At 36.4% G+C, this 23,623-nt stretch overlaps 1 protein-coding gene across 5 annotated transcripts in view; it reads left to right on the top strand.

Annotated features, from left to right (window-relative positions):
* Positions 1-73: 73 nt before the first annotated feature.
* The window catches only part of RIC1 (RIC1 homolog, RAB6A GEF complex partner 1), a 47,056-nt gene continuing 23,506 nt past the window's right edge, over positions 74-23,623 (top strand). For 2 of the 5 annotated variants that reach the window (XM_042013062.1, XM_042013061.1), the window contains exons 1-3: positions 74-517; positions 10,257-10,364; positions 14,498-14,574. In XM_042013062.1, the coding sequence (XP_041868996.1) occupies positions 377-517; positions 10,257-10,364; positions 14,498-14,574 (326 nt within the window). In that variant the 5' untranslated portion in view covers positions 74-376. The remainder of the gene's footprint in view (positions 518-10,256; positions 10,365-14,497; positions 14,575-23,623) is intronic. The other 3 variants (XM_042013060.1, XM_042013057.1, XM_042013058.1) reach the window with 2 other exon arrangements.

Here is a 23,623-nt window from a genome sequence, read left to right as displayed (position 1 = left end):
CGCGGGAGGGCGGAGCCGCCGCTGCCGCCGCCGCAACGCCCCGGCGCCCGCTCGGAGCAGTGACCGCCCGGCCGCGTACCCGTCGCCGCCGCCTTCCGCAGGCCGCCCGGCCCTCGCCCAGCCCGCATCCGCCTCCGCCCCCGGCGGCTGCGGCGCTCCCCTGTCCCCGCACCGGCACCGGCGGCGGCGGCCCCAGCGTCGGGGTGGCCTCAGTCCCCCGTCCTCAGTGGTGCTGAGCCCAGGGGTCCGGTCGCTGTGCCGGTGATTATGTGTGGTCGGCCGCGGACTCTGCTTCTCTCCCTCCGCTGATGCCCCCGCTGTCCCCCTGCCTAGGCTAGAGCAGGCTGAGCGCCAGCTCCTCTGGAAATCTTCAGCCATGTATTTCCTCAGCGGCTGGCCCAAGAGGCTCTTGTGTCCTCTGGAGTCCCTGGAGCGACCGCTTCATATCCAGACGGATCCCCAGAGGGCTTTCTTCGCAGTTTTGTTCCCATCTCAGCTAAGCATCTGGTACTGCAGAGTGAGTATCCGTCGTCTTGTAGGCTCTCGGACCCTGCTCCCAGCTGAAAAGACCTGTCGTCTGCTGGTTTTTTTTTTTTTTCTTCTTCCAGAAATGGTTGTAAAATTTGAGGCTAGCTTTACTGAATATTTCAGTATTTGTGAATCTGAGCGGGTATCCACGATGTTTAGTGATAGGATTATAGTGTTAAGAAAATATGCAACGTCAATCTGCTTGCAGTTAACACCGTTTTTTTCTAAAAAATTAGACTTCCAAGCAACTTTTTCTTTGAAACGCTACATGCTGTCTGTGCTTAACATAAGGAGTAATTGTAGCAGTGGGGGTTTTTTGCATATAATGCTTCATATCTTTTACATTTGTATTTTCTGTGTTTTATATAAAAGAAGGTATGAGTGTAGGAGATATGAAACGCCCTTTGTAAAACACAGAACAAAATCTATCACTACCCAGAATGTTATAACACAGAAGTTCACAAACTTTTCTTTTTATGGAAAGTTTAAAAGTTCTGTGGCCCTAACAGAAGACTAGTCATGGCTTTTACATGGGAGTTGCTGCTGTAGCTATATCTAGTTTGAAACTGAACAATTGACATTAAGTGCCTTGGTTTTAACTCGTGTTAGTGTGGTAACAAAAATGCTGTTGGTCAGTTTGATTTGATGCCGTCAATGAAAACTGTGATACTGACTTTAAATTTTGATGCTGGATCCTTTTAAATACTGCCTAGATTAGACCCTAAATCTGTCTATAAATATCTCCAGATCTAGGTGGTTTATAGAGTTCATCTCAGATTACCAAAGAAAACCAGCAATCCAGTTTTAGGAAGCTGAAACTGAAAGATGTCAAATGACAGTCATAGCCTTAAAATCTCGTTTTAAGTTATGCTGAGATTTCATCACATTATGTTTTATTATGCTCTGCAAGGCTGTTCACCAGTTCCTGGCTGGGATGCTGACACTGTTTTTTGAACCTAGACAGGTATCTAGCTAACACATAATCAGCCCAGTAACTTCACACAATATCATGTGGCCTCTGTTTTCTTAAGTTTATGGCACACCATGTGCATAAAGTATTAAACTTCTTAGCTTTTGGCAGTTGTGGAACCTGTAATTGTAGTCTGTCAACAACAGCAGAACCGATCTTTTCCGTGGAGAGACACAGAAAACAACAGGCTCATGAAATGCTTCACAAGATGTGCCCTGTTGTCTAGAATGTAGTTTATTTTATGGTCTCTTCTCAGGGAAAAGGTTCATTATCTTGCATGCTTGGACTTGTTTTGAAATGTTAAACGTTGTATGACTGGCTACAGACAGAGCACTAGAAGAATTCACTTGGTGCAGAAGAGTTGACTAAACTCACAGGTCACTAATATTTTTAAACTAGATTTTGATTCAGTTTGTAAATGAGTGCTTTTGAGGAAGCTGCCGACTTTGCCAGGCCTGACCACTGACTGATCTTAAACTGAAAAATGTGTTACAGTCTCATGGCCTCTGCAGACAACTGGCTGTTATCAAAAACCTGTAAGAATAAAGGTTTTGGTCAAGATCATTTTTAAAGAGAATTTCTTGCATTATTTTTATATATATGGCTGGGGTCCTGATTTGGTTTGTTGGGTTTTTTCCCCCAGGCTTTTCTTTTTTTCAGTTTCACATTTGTTTTTGAAGGTGAAGATTAAAATCATATATTTGAACTTTGATAAAACAAAATTACTGCATTCTAGAAAGTGTTTTCATTTGTTAGAAGTATATTCTTTGGAACAAGGGTAAATTCTAGTCAGGTTGAACTAACTTGATTTCTTCTAGTAGAAAAGCCTTCAGGCTGGTGTTCTTGTTAAGACTTGTTACTATCTCAGCTATGTATCAAAGGTTTTGTGTAAGAATGAGGTGGTGAGACTGGGAAAGTTCTGTTTTGAAATTTTCAGAAACAAGGGGCTCTTTGAAATGCTTCCAGGTGCGTGAGTTTACATTCAGTATGTGTGTTTTTAAGGTGACATAATAATGTTAAAACTCCTTTTCACCCACTGTGTGCTAAGAACTAGTGGAACTAAGGAAAGTTTATCCCAAAGTGTCTATTGTTTCCTGTTTTGGAATCAATACAGGTATTAAGACTCAAAATTGGGTAACTGGCATTGGAAAAAAAGCCAGATGGAATTATGCTGGTGTTTTTGAACCAAAAAGTCCTTGACTATTTTACATTTTGGGAGAGATTGGATTGTGGATAGAGAAGACCACTCAGGTGAATGATTGCAATCATGCGTCAGTATTGGTGAAAGGTTGTTGAGCACGGCCCCTCAATATGGTGACATTTATTTATGAATTATACGCATGTGCTACTGTACTAGTATACACATTATCAAGCATACTCAACATAGTTTGTTCTATTCTACTCTAATTTTACTTTGTGTATTTAAAAGGGACCTACACTGGTCACCTAGTCCAACTGCCTGACCAATTCTGGGCAATCAGAAGTTTAATCATGTTATTAAGAACATTGTTCAAATACTCTTGTACACTAGTAGACTCTGGGCATCAATCACATCTCTTGGATGCCTGTTCCAGAGATTTAAAAGAAACAAAACAAGCAAAAAAGAATGAGGTAATGCCAAAATTAACACATTTTAAAATTTTTACTTTATTTTTTAATGGTACCAAAAATCCTTTCTTGCTCCCTATTGGGTTCTGTTAAATAACCCCCACTCTGGAGACATCTGCTCCAAGTATTTTCCTTATATCAGAAGTTTTAGATTTAGACACCTTAGATAATTCCTTGACCTTTATGAGCCAGCATAACTGTTTTCACTGACAGCACGGAAAAGCTTGTCAAACGTTTGGGTGCTTGAAATGAGAAACATCAATGAATGATAGAACCTTTCTGAAATGCTATAATGAGATAATTGCTGTTTAGTAGATTGATTTGGGAACTGAAGATGAGGTTTCACAAAGCAGCTGTGCAGTCCTGTGTGTCATCATCTTTCCTGCTTGCACCTTTATTTTAATGGGTCTTATGGTGAACTAGTGATGTCTTTTTACAGGGATGTTAAGCTTAATGAACAAATAGAAGTCTGTTTATTTAGTTGATGAAAGGATCAAAGGAACATTGTAGTTGGCCCTCTTGAAAGTGTTACTCCTTTAACAGTTGTGGCTTTAATTTCAAATTGGTTTAGTTATCTCTTGAATTCTAGAAATTCACCCACAGGGCTCTGAGTATTAAGGGACAAGGTATGCAGCTAAGAAAGAAGGTGCCATAGACAGCTGGAGTTCCCTACCTAACCCTTGACAAGTGAGTTGTGTGCAGCAAGTATAGTCTGCTGACATGGTTGTACATATAAATGTGGTTCAGCATTTCCTTTCTTTAGTATTAACAAACTTGTGGCAGTGACAGGAATAAGTACTGGCCTTGAATATTTAATGAAAACTCCTGTAGGTTGTTGGGACTATCTGCTATGACTCTGCCAGTCAAAACCAGTTTTGTAAGCCCTTTGAAGCCAAGAGTAGCTTGTCCCATCTACTTATTCAGAGGAGAATTTTTTGATTACCTATATGCTTCTCAGCTTATGATTTATACTTACTCTTGGTTTTTAAACCCGTGTTTTCGTTTCTTTTTTTCTAATGATCTGATATTGAGTCAGAACACCTAAATGAACTAAAATAAGCTTTTGGGAAAGCATGCATATCAGAATCCTAGATTGTCAAATAGTTGGTATTCATTCTAAATGCTGAGTAAGTTGATATTCAGACAGCTGTCACAGCTCTCTCATGTGTGCTCTTCGGTCTCTAGCTGTTGCTGTATTACGAGTTGAAGTCAATGTGTGCTTTAAATCTAAGCATACAATAGGACAAAACAGGGGACTGTGCTTTTGCTCGGGAAGTGAGCTCCGTAACCTGGAATTTTGCCATGCTATAAACGGAGTTACTTGTGACACAGTGCATAAAGTTCATAAGATATTTGAATAAATACACTGAAATTATCTGCAGTTGTTTCTGTAGTCTTTTTTTTAATTACAAGTGCTGTTAAAAATAAATGCTTTCACTATGCTTTCAAGATCATGTTTTCTTCTCAACTGTAAGCAGAATAATTCACGGAATTACCGTGTGTAGCTTTTAATGTAGAATTTGATTGCAGAATGGACAATAGATGTCTTGATATTGAAAGAAGTGGTTGTGTTGGCTGTGTATGGTGAGCAATATGACACAGATAGCATCAATGCAAGTTAAGATATCCTACTGCTCCTGCTGTGTTTTCTTCCTTAGTCATTTAACCCCTGAAATGCTGGTCTCTTACTTATGCCCTTTAAACACTTCTCTGAGAAGGTAATTTCTTTTTATTTGTCAGGAACAGTTTACTGTTGCTTCTATTAAAAAGATGCATGTGCGATTACATAATGAAACAAATGTTACACTGATGAATTTATCTAACGAAATGCAAAATTGTCATGTGGTTATTCAGTAGGACTTACCAGGTTTTCAGTGTCTCCTGTATTAATATAAAGTAGATTACCCCTGAAAGCTGTGTCATAATTACGTGCATGAAGGGAAAAGGCATCTCAGTTAAGACTTTTCAGTGTCCAATTAGTTGCACGTAACAGAAAACCAAAGATGTATAGAATATGCCTTTGCTTTTTGGCAGCATTTTTGAGCAGGAGATTAACTGAAAACTTTTACTTGAGAGAGGTAGTGGTTGACAATTCTGCACTTTGGTTTTCTGAATTATTTCACAATAGCCATGAAGCACACAGTTGGAAGCTGTGTCTGCTCTGTTTGTTGGGTAGGCACTCTGTTGATTCTAAGCTTTTCCTGAAATTAAATTAAAGGAGTTACGGTTTTATAATTAACCTTGCTTTTAGAAATTCGTTTATCACCACCCTGTACCTGTGTTACTGACAAAATGGCCTTTTGTGGTCTATTTATATGAATTTTTCTGTTCCTTATGCACACATCCTTGCTTTTCTCCGTGTAACCTTTTTATTAGTTTATAATTTTACAAAGCTTCAGCATTTAAAGTGGAGCACAGACCATATAGTGAGAAAATAAAGTGCAGAGTGTCAGGCTTTTGTTTTGTTCTGTTTTCTCCCAGCCTTGTCTTTGTCACTTAGATCATAAGCTCATCTGAAGAGCGTTTTTGATTTTTGTCTTGTGCCTACACCCTAATGAAGCATTGAAGCATATAAAACTAAACAGAAAATTTGTGTTTTTCAAAGAAATTGCCTCTTTATCCTAAATGAGGTGGAGTTTTGATGTCTAGAATAATATATGGTCAGGGGATGATAATATTAGGTTTTAACAGTTATCCACAGCCATGCAGGTTCTTGGATTGAGTTACATTAAGAAACGCAAACCTGTACATAAGACCACGTTGCATATGTGCTGTCAGGTCATGTGTTTGCTTTTCAGACTTAGTCCAGTCGTTTTCTATTGTATTTGCTGACCTACTTAACTTGTAAAATCAACAATATGCACAGTTTGTCATTAACCTGCAGTCAAACCAGAGGATCTGGTTTAAAGAAATGAAGTTTTTCATTATTTTATGTTCTGTCAAATGATTGTATGTCTTTCCAGTCGGTTAATGTATCATTTTCTGTGACACTCTGAACATCTCAATTAGGACACTTGCTCGTGGGAGGGCTGTTGTTCAAGTCTGTTCAAGGCTACTTGTGCTCTTTAAAAAGGGCCTTTGCAGAACAACATTCACAGCTTAGTTAAGGGTTTAAATGTCAACTTGATTTGCATTTACATCAAATGTAGTAGAATGCTTGTGTTTAGGCAAGTGAATTGATAATTTCCCATATCTAAGCTTGCTGAGAGAATTTGCTGCAGGGTTTGTATACCTTAATAAATTTTTTCATAAAAACTGCATTATATATGGCTAAGTGTTCTGATGTGGCTTATGCTGCTAATACTTGGTAAATGGGCAAGATACTGTGTTTAGTCAGGTAGAATTAAGTAAAGCAGTTACAAAAATTTGGGATTATTTCATCATGGGTTTGGCTGTGGTGTTTTGTGTTGTAATTTTTAAATTGTTTGCATAGGTATTTTGTCCAGATGTTGATACAGAGGTCATCTTTCATAGTGGAAAGTCCAGAGGATTCTTCATGTAGAACTGATAATGAAACAACTGTGAGTTTTTAGGTAGTTTTAATTTGAGTGGCTTTGTGATGGAGCTGTCTTTGTTGGTGGTGTTGTCTTGTTACCTTACTGTTTTACAAGTAGTGCAATTCATTTCTGATAATCCAAACCAGATTTGCTTTGATGTTGTTATAATCTCACATGAGTAAGAAGAGGCATGTTTAATGCTAGAAAAACATTGTTGTGAAGCACAGAAACTTCTCAGTAAGAGCTGTGGAACATGTTCTTGTGAAGAGATAGCCAAGGCTGCTGACTGATGGAAGGAGATAAAGTTTAGCTGTAAGAACGAGAAGTTCTGTTTGTTTTCAGTACTATTAACTAGTGCACTGAAGAGTTTGTTTACACTTTAGTAATAATAATGCTGTATTCTTTTTAAGGTTATATTTCTTTTTGCCATTTTTATTATCCCGTAAGCATCCACTGCCACAGTTCTGTTTGCAAGTGAGTGGCAGCTTCTGTTTTGCCTGACCTTACCTTCTTCTGCAGAGACAAAATGCACTGTATCAAAATGCTAAATTTTCTGTGCAGCAGATTATAAAATGCTGGATGTGCTTCTTATGTATTTTGGGAAACTTTTTTTAATGTTAAATTGCAATTTGAATTAAGACTTATTTACCCAGTTCTTTCTGCCTTAATAACTGAAGGTGTTTACTTCTTCCTCTAGACAAATTTTTTACTTCTTTTTAAACAACTCTTTATTTGTTAGGTCCTTTGCTGTGTTTCTGGAATCTAGTTCCTCCTCAAGCTGTGGCTTTACCATTACTATTTCAGTGGGTGGATTTTAAGCATTTTAAAGAAGGAGGATTAATATATTGGCTTATTTGAAACAGTGGCTGCAATTCATTATTTGAGCTTAACTACATTCCTTTATAATTTTAGTAGCTGCATGCAGAAGTGTGAAGAGTAAAAACCATGGGGTTTTCATGAAGCTGATAAGGAGATTTGGAGTTTTTTTGACAAATAAAACCATAAAGATTTAGGGAAAATTCTAATTAATAGAATCTAAAACCCTAATACTTCTATAAAGAGTATGAATTAAATATATACAACTAAAAAGAGGAGAGTATCTAGCTAACTGGGTGCCTCTCCCCCCTCCCCCAAACCCCCCCTCATTTTTGGGTGGTTTTTGATGGGGTTTTTTTGGGTTTTTTTGTGTGGTTTTGGTTTTATTTGTTAAAATGTATGTTCAATGGCTTGCTGTGCTTGGGTCAAGTAGTTAGGTTGATATATATTCCTATTAACAGAAACATTCCTGTGCCATTTTCACTCACTTTAGATGTAATAAATTACTTCAGGTAAAATTACCATTTTTCATGTGTAAACAGAGCAGGATCTTGAGCTGTCCTTCTGTATTTGTTAATCCAGAACATTCAAACATCTGTGGAAAGCTTTTAAACAGGGTGGTAGATTTGTGTGTTAGGGTTTTCCTTATGTCTGAATTAATGCTTTTGAGCTGTGGAGTATATACAAATGAATTCTATCAGTGTAATAATTCCTCATTTTACCTCTAGCTAGGTAGCCTTTGTGACCTATTTAATTCAAAGTGAGTCAGCTTCTAATAAAAAGCTACTTAAACTACAAAAAGATAACATTATGAGAGCAATCAATGACTTTTAACTCCTTAAATCCTCATCTGTAAGTCTAGAAATCAATTTGTATAAATTTTATAGCTGGTGTGTATGTAGAATGTTCTCCCAGCTTCTAAGGTGTAATAGCAGTTTTCTTGTGAATCAGTGTCACAAGAATTCTACACTATAAATACAGTAATTATATTCTGTCAGAGTAGCAATATAGAAAGAAAACTGTTGTGTATTACCGAGCTGCTAATTTTGCCAGCTGCTAAAATGCTTCAGGCACAGAAGTGCTTTAAGAATGATCTCTAAGTTTGCACTAATGATGCAGATTACCAAGACACTACTTTTTCTCAGTATATCTTAAGGCAGTTAGGGTTCTAAGCCAATCAGTGAAAGGCTGTGTAGTTTATAAGAACAATCAACAGCAATCTGTTAGTAAGAGTAATTAGCTATCGTAATGTTAGATAATTTGATGCAAAAGAAGCCACGTGAATTTAAAAAGCTGGTGTAAATAGTTCTTAGGGTAAAGATTAGTGTGCTGGTTATACTTCATAAATGTTTATTTTTGATAATTCAGTTCTGTGTGGGTGTGAAATTTAAAAGAGTAATGCTATTAGAAGGACACCAAGTCATACTGTGAATTTACCAAGGCTAAGGCTGCCTGTGTGGTACTAATTCAGCTTGTTATTTATGTGCATGGTGACATAATTTCATTGCTTTGTTTTATACTATTTTAAATTAATATTCGTACTTCAAAATTAGGCTGTTGGTAACTCTGTTTCTTCTGAAAGGAAACTGAAAGAAGTGATTTCAAATAGGATGGTAGTAGACACTCACCAGATCTGGAGTGATGGACACTCACAAGGTTTCTGAGTAGAATTAATGTTTTTATATTTGTTGTACTGCTTCTGCTGGTGCGTCAGGTAAGCTAAGAATAGTAGTAAATTTCCATCACCTGTGGTCTTAGTGGTGGTTGGGAAGCTTTGCCTAGTGGTATCATGGTTAATTTCAGCAAAATGAGTGATTACTCTGTACCCTCTTGGTTCCCTTCCAGTGTGCTTTTTCTGGTACAGTGTTCGGTGCTCCAAATATGAATGAAAACTGAAATTGATGAAGTTAGGACAGCATATGGTATGAAAATGAGGGGTAACTTCTTTGACAAAAAGTGTGTCCTGCTTAATTAAACTTCCACCTCCCAATGGAGGAGGATAACAGAGTGGGAAATACCCATCTAAGGTGAAAGCTATTACTGATTGAAGAGCAAGAGAATACAAACGGTTGTGGAATATGTTTAAGGAGAATGAATGTTTCTAAGCACTAGAGCAAGGAAGGGTAACCTTCTTGCATTGGGTTTTTGTGTCGTAGCTCCCAGCTGCGTTCGTGAAAGGGAATGAAGGCTTAGTGCTTAGGGTAGCTTTGTCTGGTCTTCATCACCCCAAAGCTTTTCTCCCTTCCCAGAAGGAAAGGTGTTAATGGGTGCACCTCATTACCTGCAAAATCCTTCCAGCTAACTGTAGAGGTGGATTTTCAGCAGGTTCTGACAACCTGTTCTGGAAAACAAATTTCCTGATTATCATTCTCTTTAACACAATGGCCCACCCATTTAGTAGAAACTAAGCAAATGAATTGTACCAGATACTCTTTAGAATATTTCTTTCATCCTGATTCATTTGACAGTCCTTGTCATTATAGGGGCCTGTTTGAGATGCTTCTGTTCATCTTAAGCATGTCACCCTTTATCTAACTTGAAACTACTTCTGTATTCTGTAATGACTCCCTGCTGTGCAGTTAAGTATTTTATTGAAATATCCTGGGTTTGAAAGAGTGAGATTAGGGATGACAGTGTGGCAACTGTTCTCCGTGAACTTTCTTTAAAGCACAGTTTTGTAATGGATTGTAAAATACATATTAATTTTTTAACCTCCCTCAAGGGAAACATGTTGTAGCTATTAAGGACACAGAGTTCTTTACAGGTATAGCACAATGTAAGAAACATCCCATTCCTTCTAGATATGAGGTGTAATTATTTATATTTCTTTCCTCCAGCCCAGTGTATTAATTGTAAGCTACAAGGAACTTTCAAAAGCAGCTTCTCAGTTTGGACCTTACAAACAAGCAGAATGGCGGCCTGACAGCACAATGATAGCTGTTTCAGTAAGTAGAATTTTTCCTTCTTACTCTGGTTAAACTACTGCAAACAGAATTTTTTGCCAATTTCTGTGCTTATACAAAATTGCAGATCATATATACATTTAATTGATACTTCTCTTGTGAAAATATGTAATGGTACCAAGGAGTTTTTAAACAATAGAAGCTTTCTTTAGTACATTTCATTAATTTTTCCCTGTGAGAATGAACTACGGTTCTTTGTCTTAAAACAAGAGTTAGATGTATTGGCCAGCGGTGATACAGCAATCTCATTACTTTAGTAATCTGGTAACAAATAATATGGTAATGTAAAGTTGTGTGAATGAAAGAAATAGTTGTGGACTTGGGTGACATAATCATATTTAACTTGATAAATAAGGTTTAAAGGTGGGTCTTAAGAGATGAAACTGGCCTTATTACAGGCTTTTGGTGATTAAAAAATACTGCAAGTCACTGAGAACACAGAGACAAGGGCAGTGATAAGTGATACATGAACTCTTCTGTTTAGAATCTTAGAGATGAGATCTTGTCTCACATGGAAATTAAGTCTTGTTTCATAGCTGGTGCTGTGCTCACAGCACTTCGGACTGTTTCAGCAGCAGTGTTTAAAGTTTGAGGTGCAAGATGAACCCAAGAAAGGTGGGAGTACAGTTTGTAAGAGTCGCAATATGGGATAATACTCTTGGTGTCTTTTGGTTAGGTCTTACATTAGGACCAGGTCTTGAATTAGATACTGTTATCTTAGTGGAAAACACCGGATGATGGATGGAATAGTTCATGTCTCTAGCAATATCATGATAATCATAAATCAGCTAAGCTTCCCATGGTCCCATTTTCTTTTGTGTAATGCAAGTAAGTAGTTGGTATAAAATGTTTAAATTGCCTAAAAGTATCTCATGGAATCAGTGAAATGAAGTATTTCTGTTAGTGCCAGATTATATTCTCAGTGACTACTAGTAATTATCAATAAAGTCAGAAGGGTGATTCCTGTGATTTTTGCTATGAATCAAAAAGAATCCTTCAGTTTTATTTTGCAGCATGTTTATCCAAACAGATTTTAATTAAACATTTATGTAGTAGTTCAGAAGAAACTTTGAATTTTTATACTGAATTACTTTGCATACTGTGGGGATTTTTTCTGAGAAGTTATGACCCATTTGCTCAAGAGACCTCGTGGTTTAGCTGACCGTCGGATAACCTTTAATTTCTGCCACTTCAGTCGCTGCACTTTAAAGTTTTTCTGCAACTAAATGTACAGTGTTCTTTTTGGCAGGTAGCATCAGAATCTAAATGCCCATAAAGGCTTAGTTTGTAAACTAAAGCTCTGTGAATTAAAATTCAAAATGGTAAGCTCTTATAAAATAATAAGATTTCTAATATTCTTCATGTTTCTTAGGACGATATTTCATCCCTGGGTGTATGTATACAAATGATATAGTCAAGCATGTTTGTTACAGTAGTTTTAACATCAGTTGTTTTGCAGTATGCTTTAAATATATATATATAGTTTAATTTGAAACAGTTAAGTGAGTCCTACTGAAAGACCACATTTACAATATTGCTGGTTTTGTTGTAGTGAGACAGGGCAGAAAGTCAGTTTTTGGAGCTTAATGAAGAAGGTGTTCCTGCAGATGTGTGATACTCTCATCCCCAAGGAGAGTTCTGTCCAAGTGAATAGTTTTCTCTTTTTTCTTAAGTAACACATTCAAATGAAGGAGCAATAGCAAAGCAGCTTTTTAATGAAAAAACCCAATAATTTTGAACTGAATTAGCTTCAGTTAATTACTGAAGTCATGTGCAACAGCTAAAAATTTTTGATTTAAAGCTGGGTTAGGTGATGTTTCTGACCTGTGCTCATGAGTAGCTTGATTGTAGTAATTTTCTGTAATAAAACTTTTTTTAAGAAGGTAAACAAAAGGCTTAGTATGTACTTATTAGCCAAGTGGTACTTTTTTTTTTTTTTTTAATGACATAATGATGCAGAGTGTATTCTGGATTTTATGTCCACTAGAGCAGTGATATACCATGTCTTTTGTTTCTGATAGCCTGAATATTCAGAGTGTCTCTATGAAAATAAATCACTTTGCAGCATATGCTTTGAGGTAAATATTTGTACTGCAGGCAGACTTTGGGCCAGCATATCAGGCTTTATAAAATACCTCAAGTAGCTTTAAAGGTATGCAGTTAAACAAGCTTAAGCAGTTTTCTCACTGTCAGCATCCCCTAGCAAATCTAACTTCTTTTACTAATAGTATCTTCTGTTGCTAAACTGTTGGCACATTTCCTAGGCAGATTTTATTTTTTCCCCTTATATTTTGTAGTTTCTTCTTTCATATTGCTGCCTTTGTAATTTTCCCAGTGTTACTGGGAAATACTGTTTCTTGTCTAGATTAGTACGTGTATCCAAGGTAGCTAATTCTAGAAGTAAATCAAACATAGGAACAGGGTCAAGATGCTTCAGTATGGAGAAGTATAGGAAGCATTTTGGTCCTTGCCGTGTTACAAGCAGTCCTCTGATACAGACTGCTTCTCGGTGTGCATTCCCATAGCTAAGGCAGAGCTTTATTAAACATGGTAGCATACAAAAAACCATGTTGAGAAACCCCTGGCAAGATACTCAGTGTTTATACTTCTGACTGTCAAAGATTAGAATGATCAGGGAATGGATGACAGTGATGGTTACTTATTTAGTAAGTTTCACTCAGACATTTTTAAAAGCAATGAAAACTCTGTAAATTAATATGATCAATTTGCCAGAAGTCTGTGGTTGAATGCTTCTGCATTTCATCCCCCCTCTTAGTGGAATTTGAGGTTCTATTTAAAAATGAACCTGTAACAATAGCAACTTTGTGCTTTGAATAGTGTTCAGTGAGGCCCTTTGTACCTTAATATCAGTATAAAGATACTTCACAGTATTGTTTTACTCTTATTTCCAGGATAAGATAACTTACGGGTTAAATATTTAATGATGTAATGGAAAGAACCTGTAAAGATGTTAGAAATGAACACGTTTCTTTACCACATAATACCTGAACATGATATTACAGCACACAGAAAAGCTTCCATTTATTGTCAGCCTGTCTCAAGCTCACCATTATAGTTCAGAGTTTATTCTTTCTCGAAAAAGATACTCGCTTTGAATGAGAATAATAGTGTTTCTTGGAATTTGAAGCCAAAACACAAATTTTCTAAAGCAAAATGTTTGACTGAGGAAAGCCATGGCATTTATGAAATGATAAACTAAGCTAACAAGAGTGTTGCTTTATTCAAAGAAAAGGAAACCAATCTTGCAAAGCAATGTGAAACCATTAATTTCAGTGCTTTTGTCTTTAGTGCTTTGGATACATGCCTATCCCGTATTAAAATAATTGGATGGAAATTGTATTTAACCAAAATGCATTTACCAATTTGCCTGAAAAACAAATCCATGCAGTAAGCAAATAACACTTCTTTGAACACATAACATTATTATCTGCTTCTCTCATGCTTATGCAAGCAGCTTCTAGGTATGACTGGAACATCAGGTAACTAAATTATTGGTATGTGTTCCCTGTGTAGTGTTATAATATGAAGTCATTCTTCCAGAACGACAGAATATGGCTCGGGATTGAATTATTACAGGTGTCGTGGTATCTAAAGATTAGTGATGTGAGGATTTTTGGAAACTACCTGGATGACTAACACTGAGAGGTGGTGCCTAAACTCTTTGCAGTCTGTAGTGTCTGTATGCCCTCTGTGTGTGTTCAGAAACCTGAACGGTTCATTCAGGTACTTGCCACCTTCTGCTATGTTTTTCTCATTAATTGTAGTTGGTATGAATTATGTGCCCAGGTTCTAAATATCTGAAATAGTTGTCATGTTTTATAGATTTGTATGAATTGGAGGAAAATTTCTGATGGATTTGTGCATAAACAGCATTGTTTTTCCATTTTTCGACCTCCTGCCTAATCTAGTCACTTGACTTTAAGGGCGGGTATGGATTTTATCTGGAATTAATTTCAACACACAGTTTTTTAAAATGTCTGAATGAATGTATATTGGAGTTCAATATATGAGACATACATAGAAATCGCGTAAGACTGGATAGATTTTACTCATGCTGAGACTAGATATGTATCTTACCAGTGTTTCTCTTTCAGACTGCAAATGGATACATCTTATTTTTTGAAATCCCATCCGCAAGAGACAAGTATCTTTATGAGCCAATATATCCCAAGTAAGTATTTTAAACTTTGCATCCTCGCAGTGTGAAAAAATATGACTAGACAACGCCTAAGCAGGTTTTATGGCAAAAAATATTTCTTTACAAAGTATGGGAACTCATTACTTGATGAGTATATGAACTGTGATTCCTATGAGTTAGAGTCATTGCAGGGGAGAAGTTGTGTTTAATTAGACTGCTGTGTGCTAGTATGATTCTGTAGGTCCATCTTACAAGCTCTCAAAATCCTTACTAGCAGGGTTAAAATTGTCTAATTTTGTAATTTGAGGTAGTCTGTTGCATTCATGATCTGCAACAAGATTTAATAATTCCTTTAGCATAACTCAGTTGGAAAAATAATGTTTAGGAACTATTAAGGTTCAATTCAAAAATAAGATTCCTTTCTGCCCCCAATCTTTTAATAACTTAGAGTTTTTTTGAAACAAATGGACAGTAAAATCCCAATCTTTTTGAAAGCAAATGGATGCTTTTAGTAAGAATGTGCAAGTATTTTTGGTGCAGTGTGCTATGTTGTCAGTTTCACCTTATTTTCCTTACTGTGAATGACAGAGGACACCTTATGTGTTTAAAATGTGACTGTATTTTGGATGTATTTGTGGTTGACTTAGTTGATTGTGGATTTTGCAAAATTGGGAAGTGCTTAGGACAAATGAAAACTCTGAGGAGTAAATGTGTATGTGTCTGTGTTTTTAGACAGGCAGAATCTGTAGTCATCAGTTGGATGGAATTTGTCCATGTGAATAATAACAACACACTCTCGATTTCTAATTGGCTAGAAACTTCATTTTTTTAAATAGATCCCTCTATATATCTTCATCATTATGATAATACCAGTCAGTTTATTTTTTTTTTCGCATTCATGAAAAGAGTTAAAGTTGAATCATGGGTGTCACACATGGTCATCTCGGAGGAGTATTGGATAACCTAGGATGTTATGTAAGAAGAAGACTTTTTTTTTCCCCCCAGTTTAACTGTTAAACCATGAACATTAGAAGAAAATAAATGGGGTTTTCACAAGCATTTAAATTTAAAATCTGTCTTCTTTCACCAATATGTGTAGGAAGAAATTACTTAGCAGGTAGTAACTGGTTTCAAAGTGAATTTTCCTTCACTGACTAGAAAATTTGGTGTGTGTGATGGCTGTAATGCATCCTCTGACCTTTGAAATAGCCCTCAAAGCTCTGGAATTACCTGGAATTTATTGTTGCAGTTTACTTTTCTATTTTCCAAAAACTTAAGACTAATGTAGAGAAGTTACATTACTTTACTTGTCTCTTTGGAGAACTGAATAGCAGTTTTCAAACTAATTCTTCACATCTGGCTTACTGTAATCAGAGGAAAAGGCTGACAAACCTGTTGCTACAACTTGTCTAAATAAATAAAATGTGTATTTATATCCTTAGCTGTACATAATGCAGAAAACGAAGCACTAGTTTATTGTGACTTTTTCTTCTTCTCTTTGGAAAGTAGGAGGTTTTTTTAATTGGCAAAATCTGAAAACTTACAGAAATATTTATAAAATACGCAGTAAAAGTTGAAAAAGAAGCTTCGGAAAGTTTGCTTAGAGTATCACTTGTAGGAAGGCTTGAAAATATCTATTAAGCTGTCAGTGACTAACCAGTCTAACTTTTATATAAAACTGTAGTAGTTGATATGAATTGTTGACCTGAAAATGCATGTTTTAGTTTTTAGTTGTGTGTTGAACAATCAGGGTTTTAAGATACATTCGTGTAGCCCAAAAAGGGCTATAGTGCAGATTCTGTAGATGGGTAGGACAAGGTGTTTGTCCCTAGTGTGCTTAGAATAGGTTGCTCACAATCTCCTAAGACTTAATGCATGTGCTTACCTTTAAGAAGATGAAGGATCTCACTGAATTTACTGGGATTACTAGTCTGACTATACTTAGCCCTCAATTTTGAAAACCTATGTAAAATTACTACTGTTCTGATTGTATTAGATCAAAAGAAGACGCAGGTGTTTGTGGGTGCATTGTGCCTCCTGTGATTAATTTCAAATGATTCTTTAAGTTATTAAAATGGAATGAACTCTTTTTGCAGATGCAGATACAGTGCATTGTCTGTAGGCAGTTTCACTAATTTGCGTTGCAGAGGAAATACTTGGCAGGAGGTTAATCAAACAAAAAAACCTCCAGTCTAAAATGAGCAAACAGACAAATGAGACCAAAAGCTAGAATTGAAACTTTCATCTTTCTTTTGGCATATGTTCGTTTTCCAAAGGTATTGTTTCATTGAAATGCTTGGATTTCACTTCTGGTTTTTGACTGAACAATACCAAATTAGTTTTCTTCACTCTGAAGCCATTACAGGTCAGTGAAAGGCCTTGTATGTGACTTGCTTTGTGCTTGAAAGGGGACATCTTACGGTTTTTCCCTCTGTAACAGGATGTTCTTGGCTCCTTCCTCTATGCTGGCAGCAGTGATTATGCAGCTGTGCCTCAAGTAAAATTGGGTTGCTGACCTGATGGGGAAACTAAACCTGCCTATCTCCCTTTTCTACCCGTCCCTGTCCCCTGCCCTGGATTCCAGTACCTTAGTTTGCAAGCTGGCATTAATAAAAGGCTGGCATTAGAAAGTGGTGACCTTGAAGTAGCACTGAGTAGCTACACTGGGAAGTGTATGAAGTGACCGTTCAGTGATACTTGTATAAATGTTATAGTTCATGATAAAGCAATTGCTTGGAACATTTTAACTGTCATGCAGATGTTAATTAGGACTCTTCCAGCTCTGTCTTATGTGATTATTTACCTAAGCTAGGTGAAGTGAGAGAGAGGGTGATGATTGTTGCAAAAAGTATGAGGGTGTCCTTGCATTAGCAAAGTGAAGTGACCGACAGCTTCTGGAAACAAGTCGGTAAAAACTGAGATGGATGTTCAGTTGTGTTCTACTTTTTAAAATTATGACTAATTCTTAATGTTCATTAACTGCCCATATCTACAAACTTTTTGTAAGCACAATGAAGCCTATTCTTTCGTAGCCTTTCTTTAAATAATAGTGGCTAGTTCTGGCAGAAATACAAAATTTCAATGTCATGACTGCAATGAGAAAGGAAAACCCCTTAATACAACTTCTTCTTGGACAGAATTCTTAAACTGTGCGTGTCAATATAACAAGGTGGTTGTGCACAGGGATTGCACACCAATAACATCCTCAGCTGCACCAAAATACTGGGCTGGTGCAAGATTTCCTACTTTAGTCAGTATCCTGAAGTTGAAATTGCAGCCAGGTTTGTTCACATGTCGATGAAAAAATTGAGAAAGGCTGTGTTTATATTCTCTTGTCAGCTTAGCTCTCATTTAAACAAAATATTTTACCATTAATGACAGAAAAGGCGGGTAGTCAGAAAGACAGGTAATTAGGTATATAATAGGCAGATCATCTTTTGACTTCAGTGGTTTTTTTGCAGTCTTCAAGATTGAGACAGTGGTAACCGAAGTGAAGTAACTTCATGTGGTATTGGTACTTTTTAAAGAACTGCTTTGAAATTTGCTTGGTAATGGTTTAGCTTTGATTCGAAGAAAAGGATCAAAAGAGTTGCTGAAAGTTAAATCACTCATAGTATGTCTGTATGGGAGAGGGATGTTTTTGGAGAAAATGTCCTTCCAGTTTATAGGTACTTTCATACAGGGTTGTTACTATATGTAGCTGTTGAGCAAGATGGTCCAGAAGACCTGTATTTGGTGTGTTATCAGAACTATTCTAGCATACAGCTATTGTGTATACTGTAATTGCACTTGCAAAAGTTTTTTATTGATCCAATTCAAACAAAATGCTTCAAGGTAGAAAACAAAACAAAACTGTATGAGAAGTGACAGAAACACTTGGGCTGTTTATAACTCAATATGCATTGTAGTATGTCTAATCACAACATGATTTATTTTCAGGAACAAGTCTCTCTTTTTTTCTCAATCTAATCACAGCACATTTAGTAAAAGAGCTACAGCATGAGTTGAGTTTAAGATGCTATCCTGTTTGAATGCCAGAGTCTTTGCTTTTCCTTATCTTTCAGTATTACAAAATAAAGCAATTTTGGAAAATAAGGTTTGAACTTCCCCTGCACCCTGCTATTGGTTGTTTTAAACCAGACAGAATCAAGAGCCTAGGAAAATTGATTTCCTGTTCAAAAATGCACATTTGGAATGATTTCCTCCTTTTCATATCAACCAATTGTAATGGCCTTTATAGTTTGAAATTCGGTGTTTTAATGGAAGTACTGAAATCCAAAGTTAACATTTTGTGACCCACAAAACTGTTTGAAGTTTGTTGTATTAGTAACTGAAGACTTAGCTCTTATGAAATTTAGAATATGTTAAATACTTTAAGAAGGTTTAGTGGGAAGTACTTTTTAAACACTATTTCATACCTTTAGAGATATAATCTATTTAAAATCTACTCATGTAGATGTGGTAAGAGTTAATCAACTAACCTGTTCAGTATTATGCTTACTATATATAAAAACCTGATACTAGATTTATGTGATAAAACAAGTGCTGATGCCCTAAGAGCAACATACAAATATGTACATGTAATAAAAGAAACATTTAATTTTTTTTGCTGGAATCCATTGGTAGTTTTTTGTAAAATTGTGATACTTTAGGAATGTAGTTTTTCTGTCAAAGAAAATGTTTCTGGCACTGTTGATATTTGGCTAGGAATTGCCAGTCTGTTCTTGGAGTGAACTGTCATTCATGGTCAGTGAAAACTTACAGTATCCTGCTTAATTTGTGAGACTAAAAACAGGGGGAAAAAAGCAGTAATTGTATGGTGTTTAGTTTTTTTTAAATCGAGCCAGAGTAGTCTGCAGTTTCGTTCCAGCTCTTGGATGCTTTGCTCCAGTTCAGAGCAGAGTTGGAAGAGAATCAGTATGGGCCATTAGCCCACATTCTGGGATATTTTCCTGTAGTGAACACAAGTACAAAGTCCTGCTTCAATTAGTTCAGTCTGGTTGTACCACCCAATTACTAAAGTAACTACAAGATAAAACATGAAAAATAATGTATGTGAGGTAAGGTTATATGTATTTTAACATATAAGATGTTAAAATAAAATGTATCTCTGCCTGTGATATGCTTAAGGAAAGTGACAGTGCATAGAAGCAAATTTGCAGCTTTGGAAGCTGTGGCAAGGTACAGCGATAATTTTTTGAGGAATTTCCAAACAAATTTGTACAGCTATTCCTTTGTTTGGCAGTGAGGAGATGAGTAACACCATCATTGTAGAGGCTTTTCTGTTCTGAACTGATTGTTATTTCTGCCAAGGAGAGTAACCGAAGCTTTTTGCTTGAAGAGCATATGTGACTTAGTGCTGACAATATTTTTGCCTTTCAAAAAAGACAAAATTGTAAAACTTTACATGGCTAATTAACTAAATGTGGTAATTGGAGATTCTTTTGTGGCAGGTTTCTTCATATCCTCAAGTGGAGCCTGCATTTGGGGAGTGATATGAATGTTGTGTAAATTTAGAATGAGACCTCAATGGTGTGGATTATTAAATCCATGAAAAAGCTTTAAAAATTAAAGTTGTTATCTAGCCAGTATGAATACGTGAAGAAACTAGTTCATATGCTGGTTTACAATGCTGTGTTGTTGCTTATATATTTGGTTACTCTATTCATATCCTACTCTTTCTGGTGTTTTTAAAAGCTATCTCCTTCTCTGTAGCATGATGGTTTATAGGTGCCATAAATCGCCTCATCAGTGGACATTTATTTCCTGATTCAACGGACTGAAGATTAGTATGTACAAAGGTTTTGAACTTCAAACTCTGCAAGGATAATCAATGAAGTGTATGGTTAATTAACTTACTAGGTAATTTTTGCTCAGAATTAAGCTTCTGCTGAGCTTTACCAGTGTGGTTTTCCCTGTAAGATTGTTGCATTGTTTGGAAAATGTATTTTTAAAACTAGATTAGCTGTAGAACTTTTATTAGCCATTATGGCACTTGCAAACTCTTGGTGTGGTGGTTCAAGAGGTTTTAACTGTTGTCAAGAAATCTTTGCAACTGAAATAATAATTTGGTAAACCATTTAGCTTTTTTATATGGACAGTTGATTAATATGCTAGTTAGTTGTTTCTTTTCTCAAACTGCAGAGATCTGCTACTACCTAATTGTGTAGTAGAGGCTGTACTAAGAATTACTTTTCTAAGCCCTTATTCATTCTTTATAGTTATTACTGTAAACTCACTTTTATTTTGTTGGTGCGCTGTTTCCGGTCTGTATGAATACAGCTCTGCATCCAGCCAGACATATTTAATTCTCAGCTGTTGGCTGCCTGCATTATCTGGTGGAGAGATGCAGGTTTAGGGGTGAGAAGGTGCTAGTTGCATGAAAATCAAAGCTCACAGGTGATGATGCAGGCTCCTTGAGTCAGGTATAAAAAATTAAGTCCTCAGCTTTTCAGTGCGAATACTAACTGAAGTGCACATGAACCATTGTAAAATGGTTAGTAAACACTGTCTAATTGTGCTAATGCAACGATAATGGCTGTTGCCAGGTTTTTGCCTTCTTGCCTTCAAGGAGAGCAACTTGGAGTTCTTGGTGATGTTAATTATTTTAGAAACACTGCCCTGGTTTTGTCATATAAATATTGCCATTAATGGCTGAAACATCATGATTTTTAATCTTCTTTTTGTCCCTTTCCTCCCACTCCAAGTATTACTGAAGAAGCCGTTTTAGCAGGACCAACTAAGAATATCATAGCCCAAAAGTAGTATAAAAATATTTTACTGTGTTTGTACCAAACAACTCTTCTAAAAATATTTTTTGATAGTCTGAAGTCTTTAATATTTTTTGCAATGAAATGTTTCCATTACCTCTCATTACTTTCATGGTTTAGCTAGTGAGAGTGGATTCTACTGGCTTGTTTGGTTTTTTTGTGTAATACATTGTCTTCCATTAGCCACAGTATTTTTTTTTTTTTGAAGCACAGTATTTTTTGACTCTGAGAGCATTTATGAATTTTTCTAAACTATTATCCAACCATAATTGCTCCCTGTATTACTATGATTATCCCAAATAGTACAGTGGAAACTCAAATCTGAATTTAATGCTAATTCTGCCTCAGGACTAGGATTCTCTATTACTAAGCAGAAAACAATGAACATTATTTTTAATGTCTTAGAACAGACTTAAAAATAATATGTGTTATATACTTTAATTGCAATTATAAAGAAGTCCTTACAGATTCTGCTATAATTAACTTCTTAAGTATTTCCTATGTGCTTTTGGTAGCAGTAGCAAATTAGTTAATATTATTTCTGAATGAATTTTGTCTGTGGATCGTGTTGTATGACTTAACTGCTGCGCAATTAGTGGAGGACATAAATGCAGTACTGTGCACCTAGAAAAATTAGCTGGCTGGTGTCCTGTTTCCTCCGTTAGCTTCCACCATTCCAGATAAAAAACTTCAAGGAAATTCCTCCTACCAGTTGAGGAGTCTATCTGACTCTGCTTTTGCATGGCGCTGCCTCTTTCTTGAATTTAGGATGCTTTTAAGTTTGGCATGGTGGGGTTTTTAAAAACGGTATCCATAATCTTTCCATGTTTGAGGTTTTCTTGGATTGCAGATTTTTCTCAGTTATGAGTTTTAAGAGATTTATTCACAGGCTTAGTTACATTAACAGATGCCATGCAAATAGCAATGATTATGTTTGATTCAACATGCAGCTGGTTGGTCACTGGAATGTGTTTGTTCCTCTCAGTTCTTGTGCAAAAGTGAATTACTTAAAGTTTGGCTACAGCCATAGCAGATGCTGATGTGGCAACCCAGACCAAACATTCTTTCCCGCTTCAGTCAGCTGTGTGCATTCTTCGTTTAAAGGTCAAAGGAACTCAGCCAGTAAGGCTGACTCATGCAGATGTGGACTATACAAACACAGTGTACTTTTGTGGTAGCACCCCCTTTGCGCCCATATCAGGGGTTTCTTTTTGAATTGATGAATTAGACATAATCACAGGCAATAAATTGAAGTAGTGGCATTTTTGGAGTTCAGTCAAGGTGATGTACCTCAGCTCTGTGTGTGGATCAGCCTCTTGCAAGTCAGGTAAAAGAACCCTTTTTGGGATAGGAGTGATAGTGCCCCAGTGGAAAGATAAGATGCCACAGATGGTGACAAATTTGCTAAAACTAGTTCATGAAACTGAAAATATTCAAATATTCCTGCAAGCTATTTTTTATCAAAGGTGTTGAAAGAAAAAAAGCCAGCCCACTTGGAAACTTGAAATTTTTCTTCCTGCAAAAGATGTGTTTTAAACCATGTTACTATTCTGGCTTTGTAGTTTGTGCTGTGCAGAAACACTTGAGTTTACACTTGGTTATGTACCTTGGTCAGCTGCAAAAGACATGTTAAGTTGTGTCTTATACCTATCTAACAGTAACATTTCTGCATTACTCAACCCTTTTGTCTCAGTTTTAGTTGTTTGCTTGCACAATTCAGTTGTATCACTGATTGTTGATAAACCAGAGTAATTTTATCTAGTTCGGGAGTATACTTTCTGGAATGGTATGTTCACATGGATTGAAAAGCCTATCTCCAGACACCTGGGGTTTTGTAAGTTTTAAAAAACACCACGACAATCCTACCATGCTGGTATTATTAAAAAAAAAAATGACTGTTTTTTTCAGGGTTCCTGTCAGTCCATGATAGCTAGCTTACATGAAGGGCTATTCTTTCTTAAGACGGCTGCCTTTTGCGATTAATTTTCGTTCAAAATGCAAACCAAACATTTTAATAATTCAATACAAATCTAATACAAATTGGCATCTTTTGGTGGCAGATTAACTAACCTTAAAGTAATTTGTCTCATTTTTTGCTGTAATTTTTCACAGCCACCATAGTTTTGCTCTGGAAAGATGATACTACTTCATCTGGTAACACCAGATTGTCAAAGGTTACCTTGGTCTTACCTTAGCTGGCATATATCTTTGTCCTTGCTACGTAAGGAAAGGTATAGTGTCTGTCAAAGTATAACAGATATGAATTCTGTGTTGCTATAAAATGGTAATGGAATTAAGGAACTTGGTATCAA

This window comes from Corvus kubaryi, unplaced genomic scaffold, assembly GCF_017639235.1.
Source record: "Corvus kubaryi isolate FWS band 111438036 unplaced genomic scaffold, C.kubaryi_AGA036_p1.0 split1-37296, whole genome shotgun sequence".
Taxonomy (NCBI): domain Eukaryota; kingdom Metazoa; phylum Chordata; class Aves; order Passeriformes; family Corvidae; genus Corvus; species Corvus kubaryi.
This window is presented reverse-complemented; position numbering and strand designations above follow the sequence as displayed.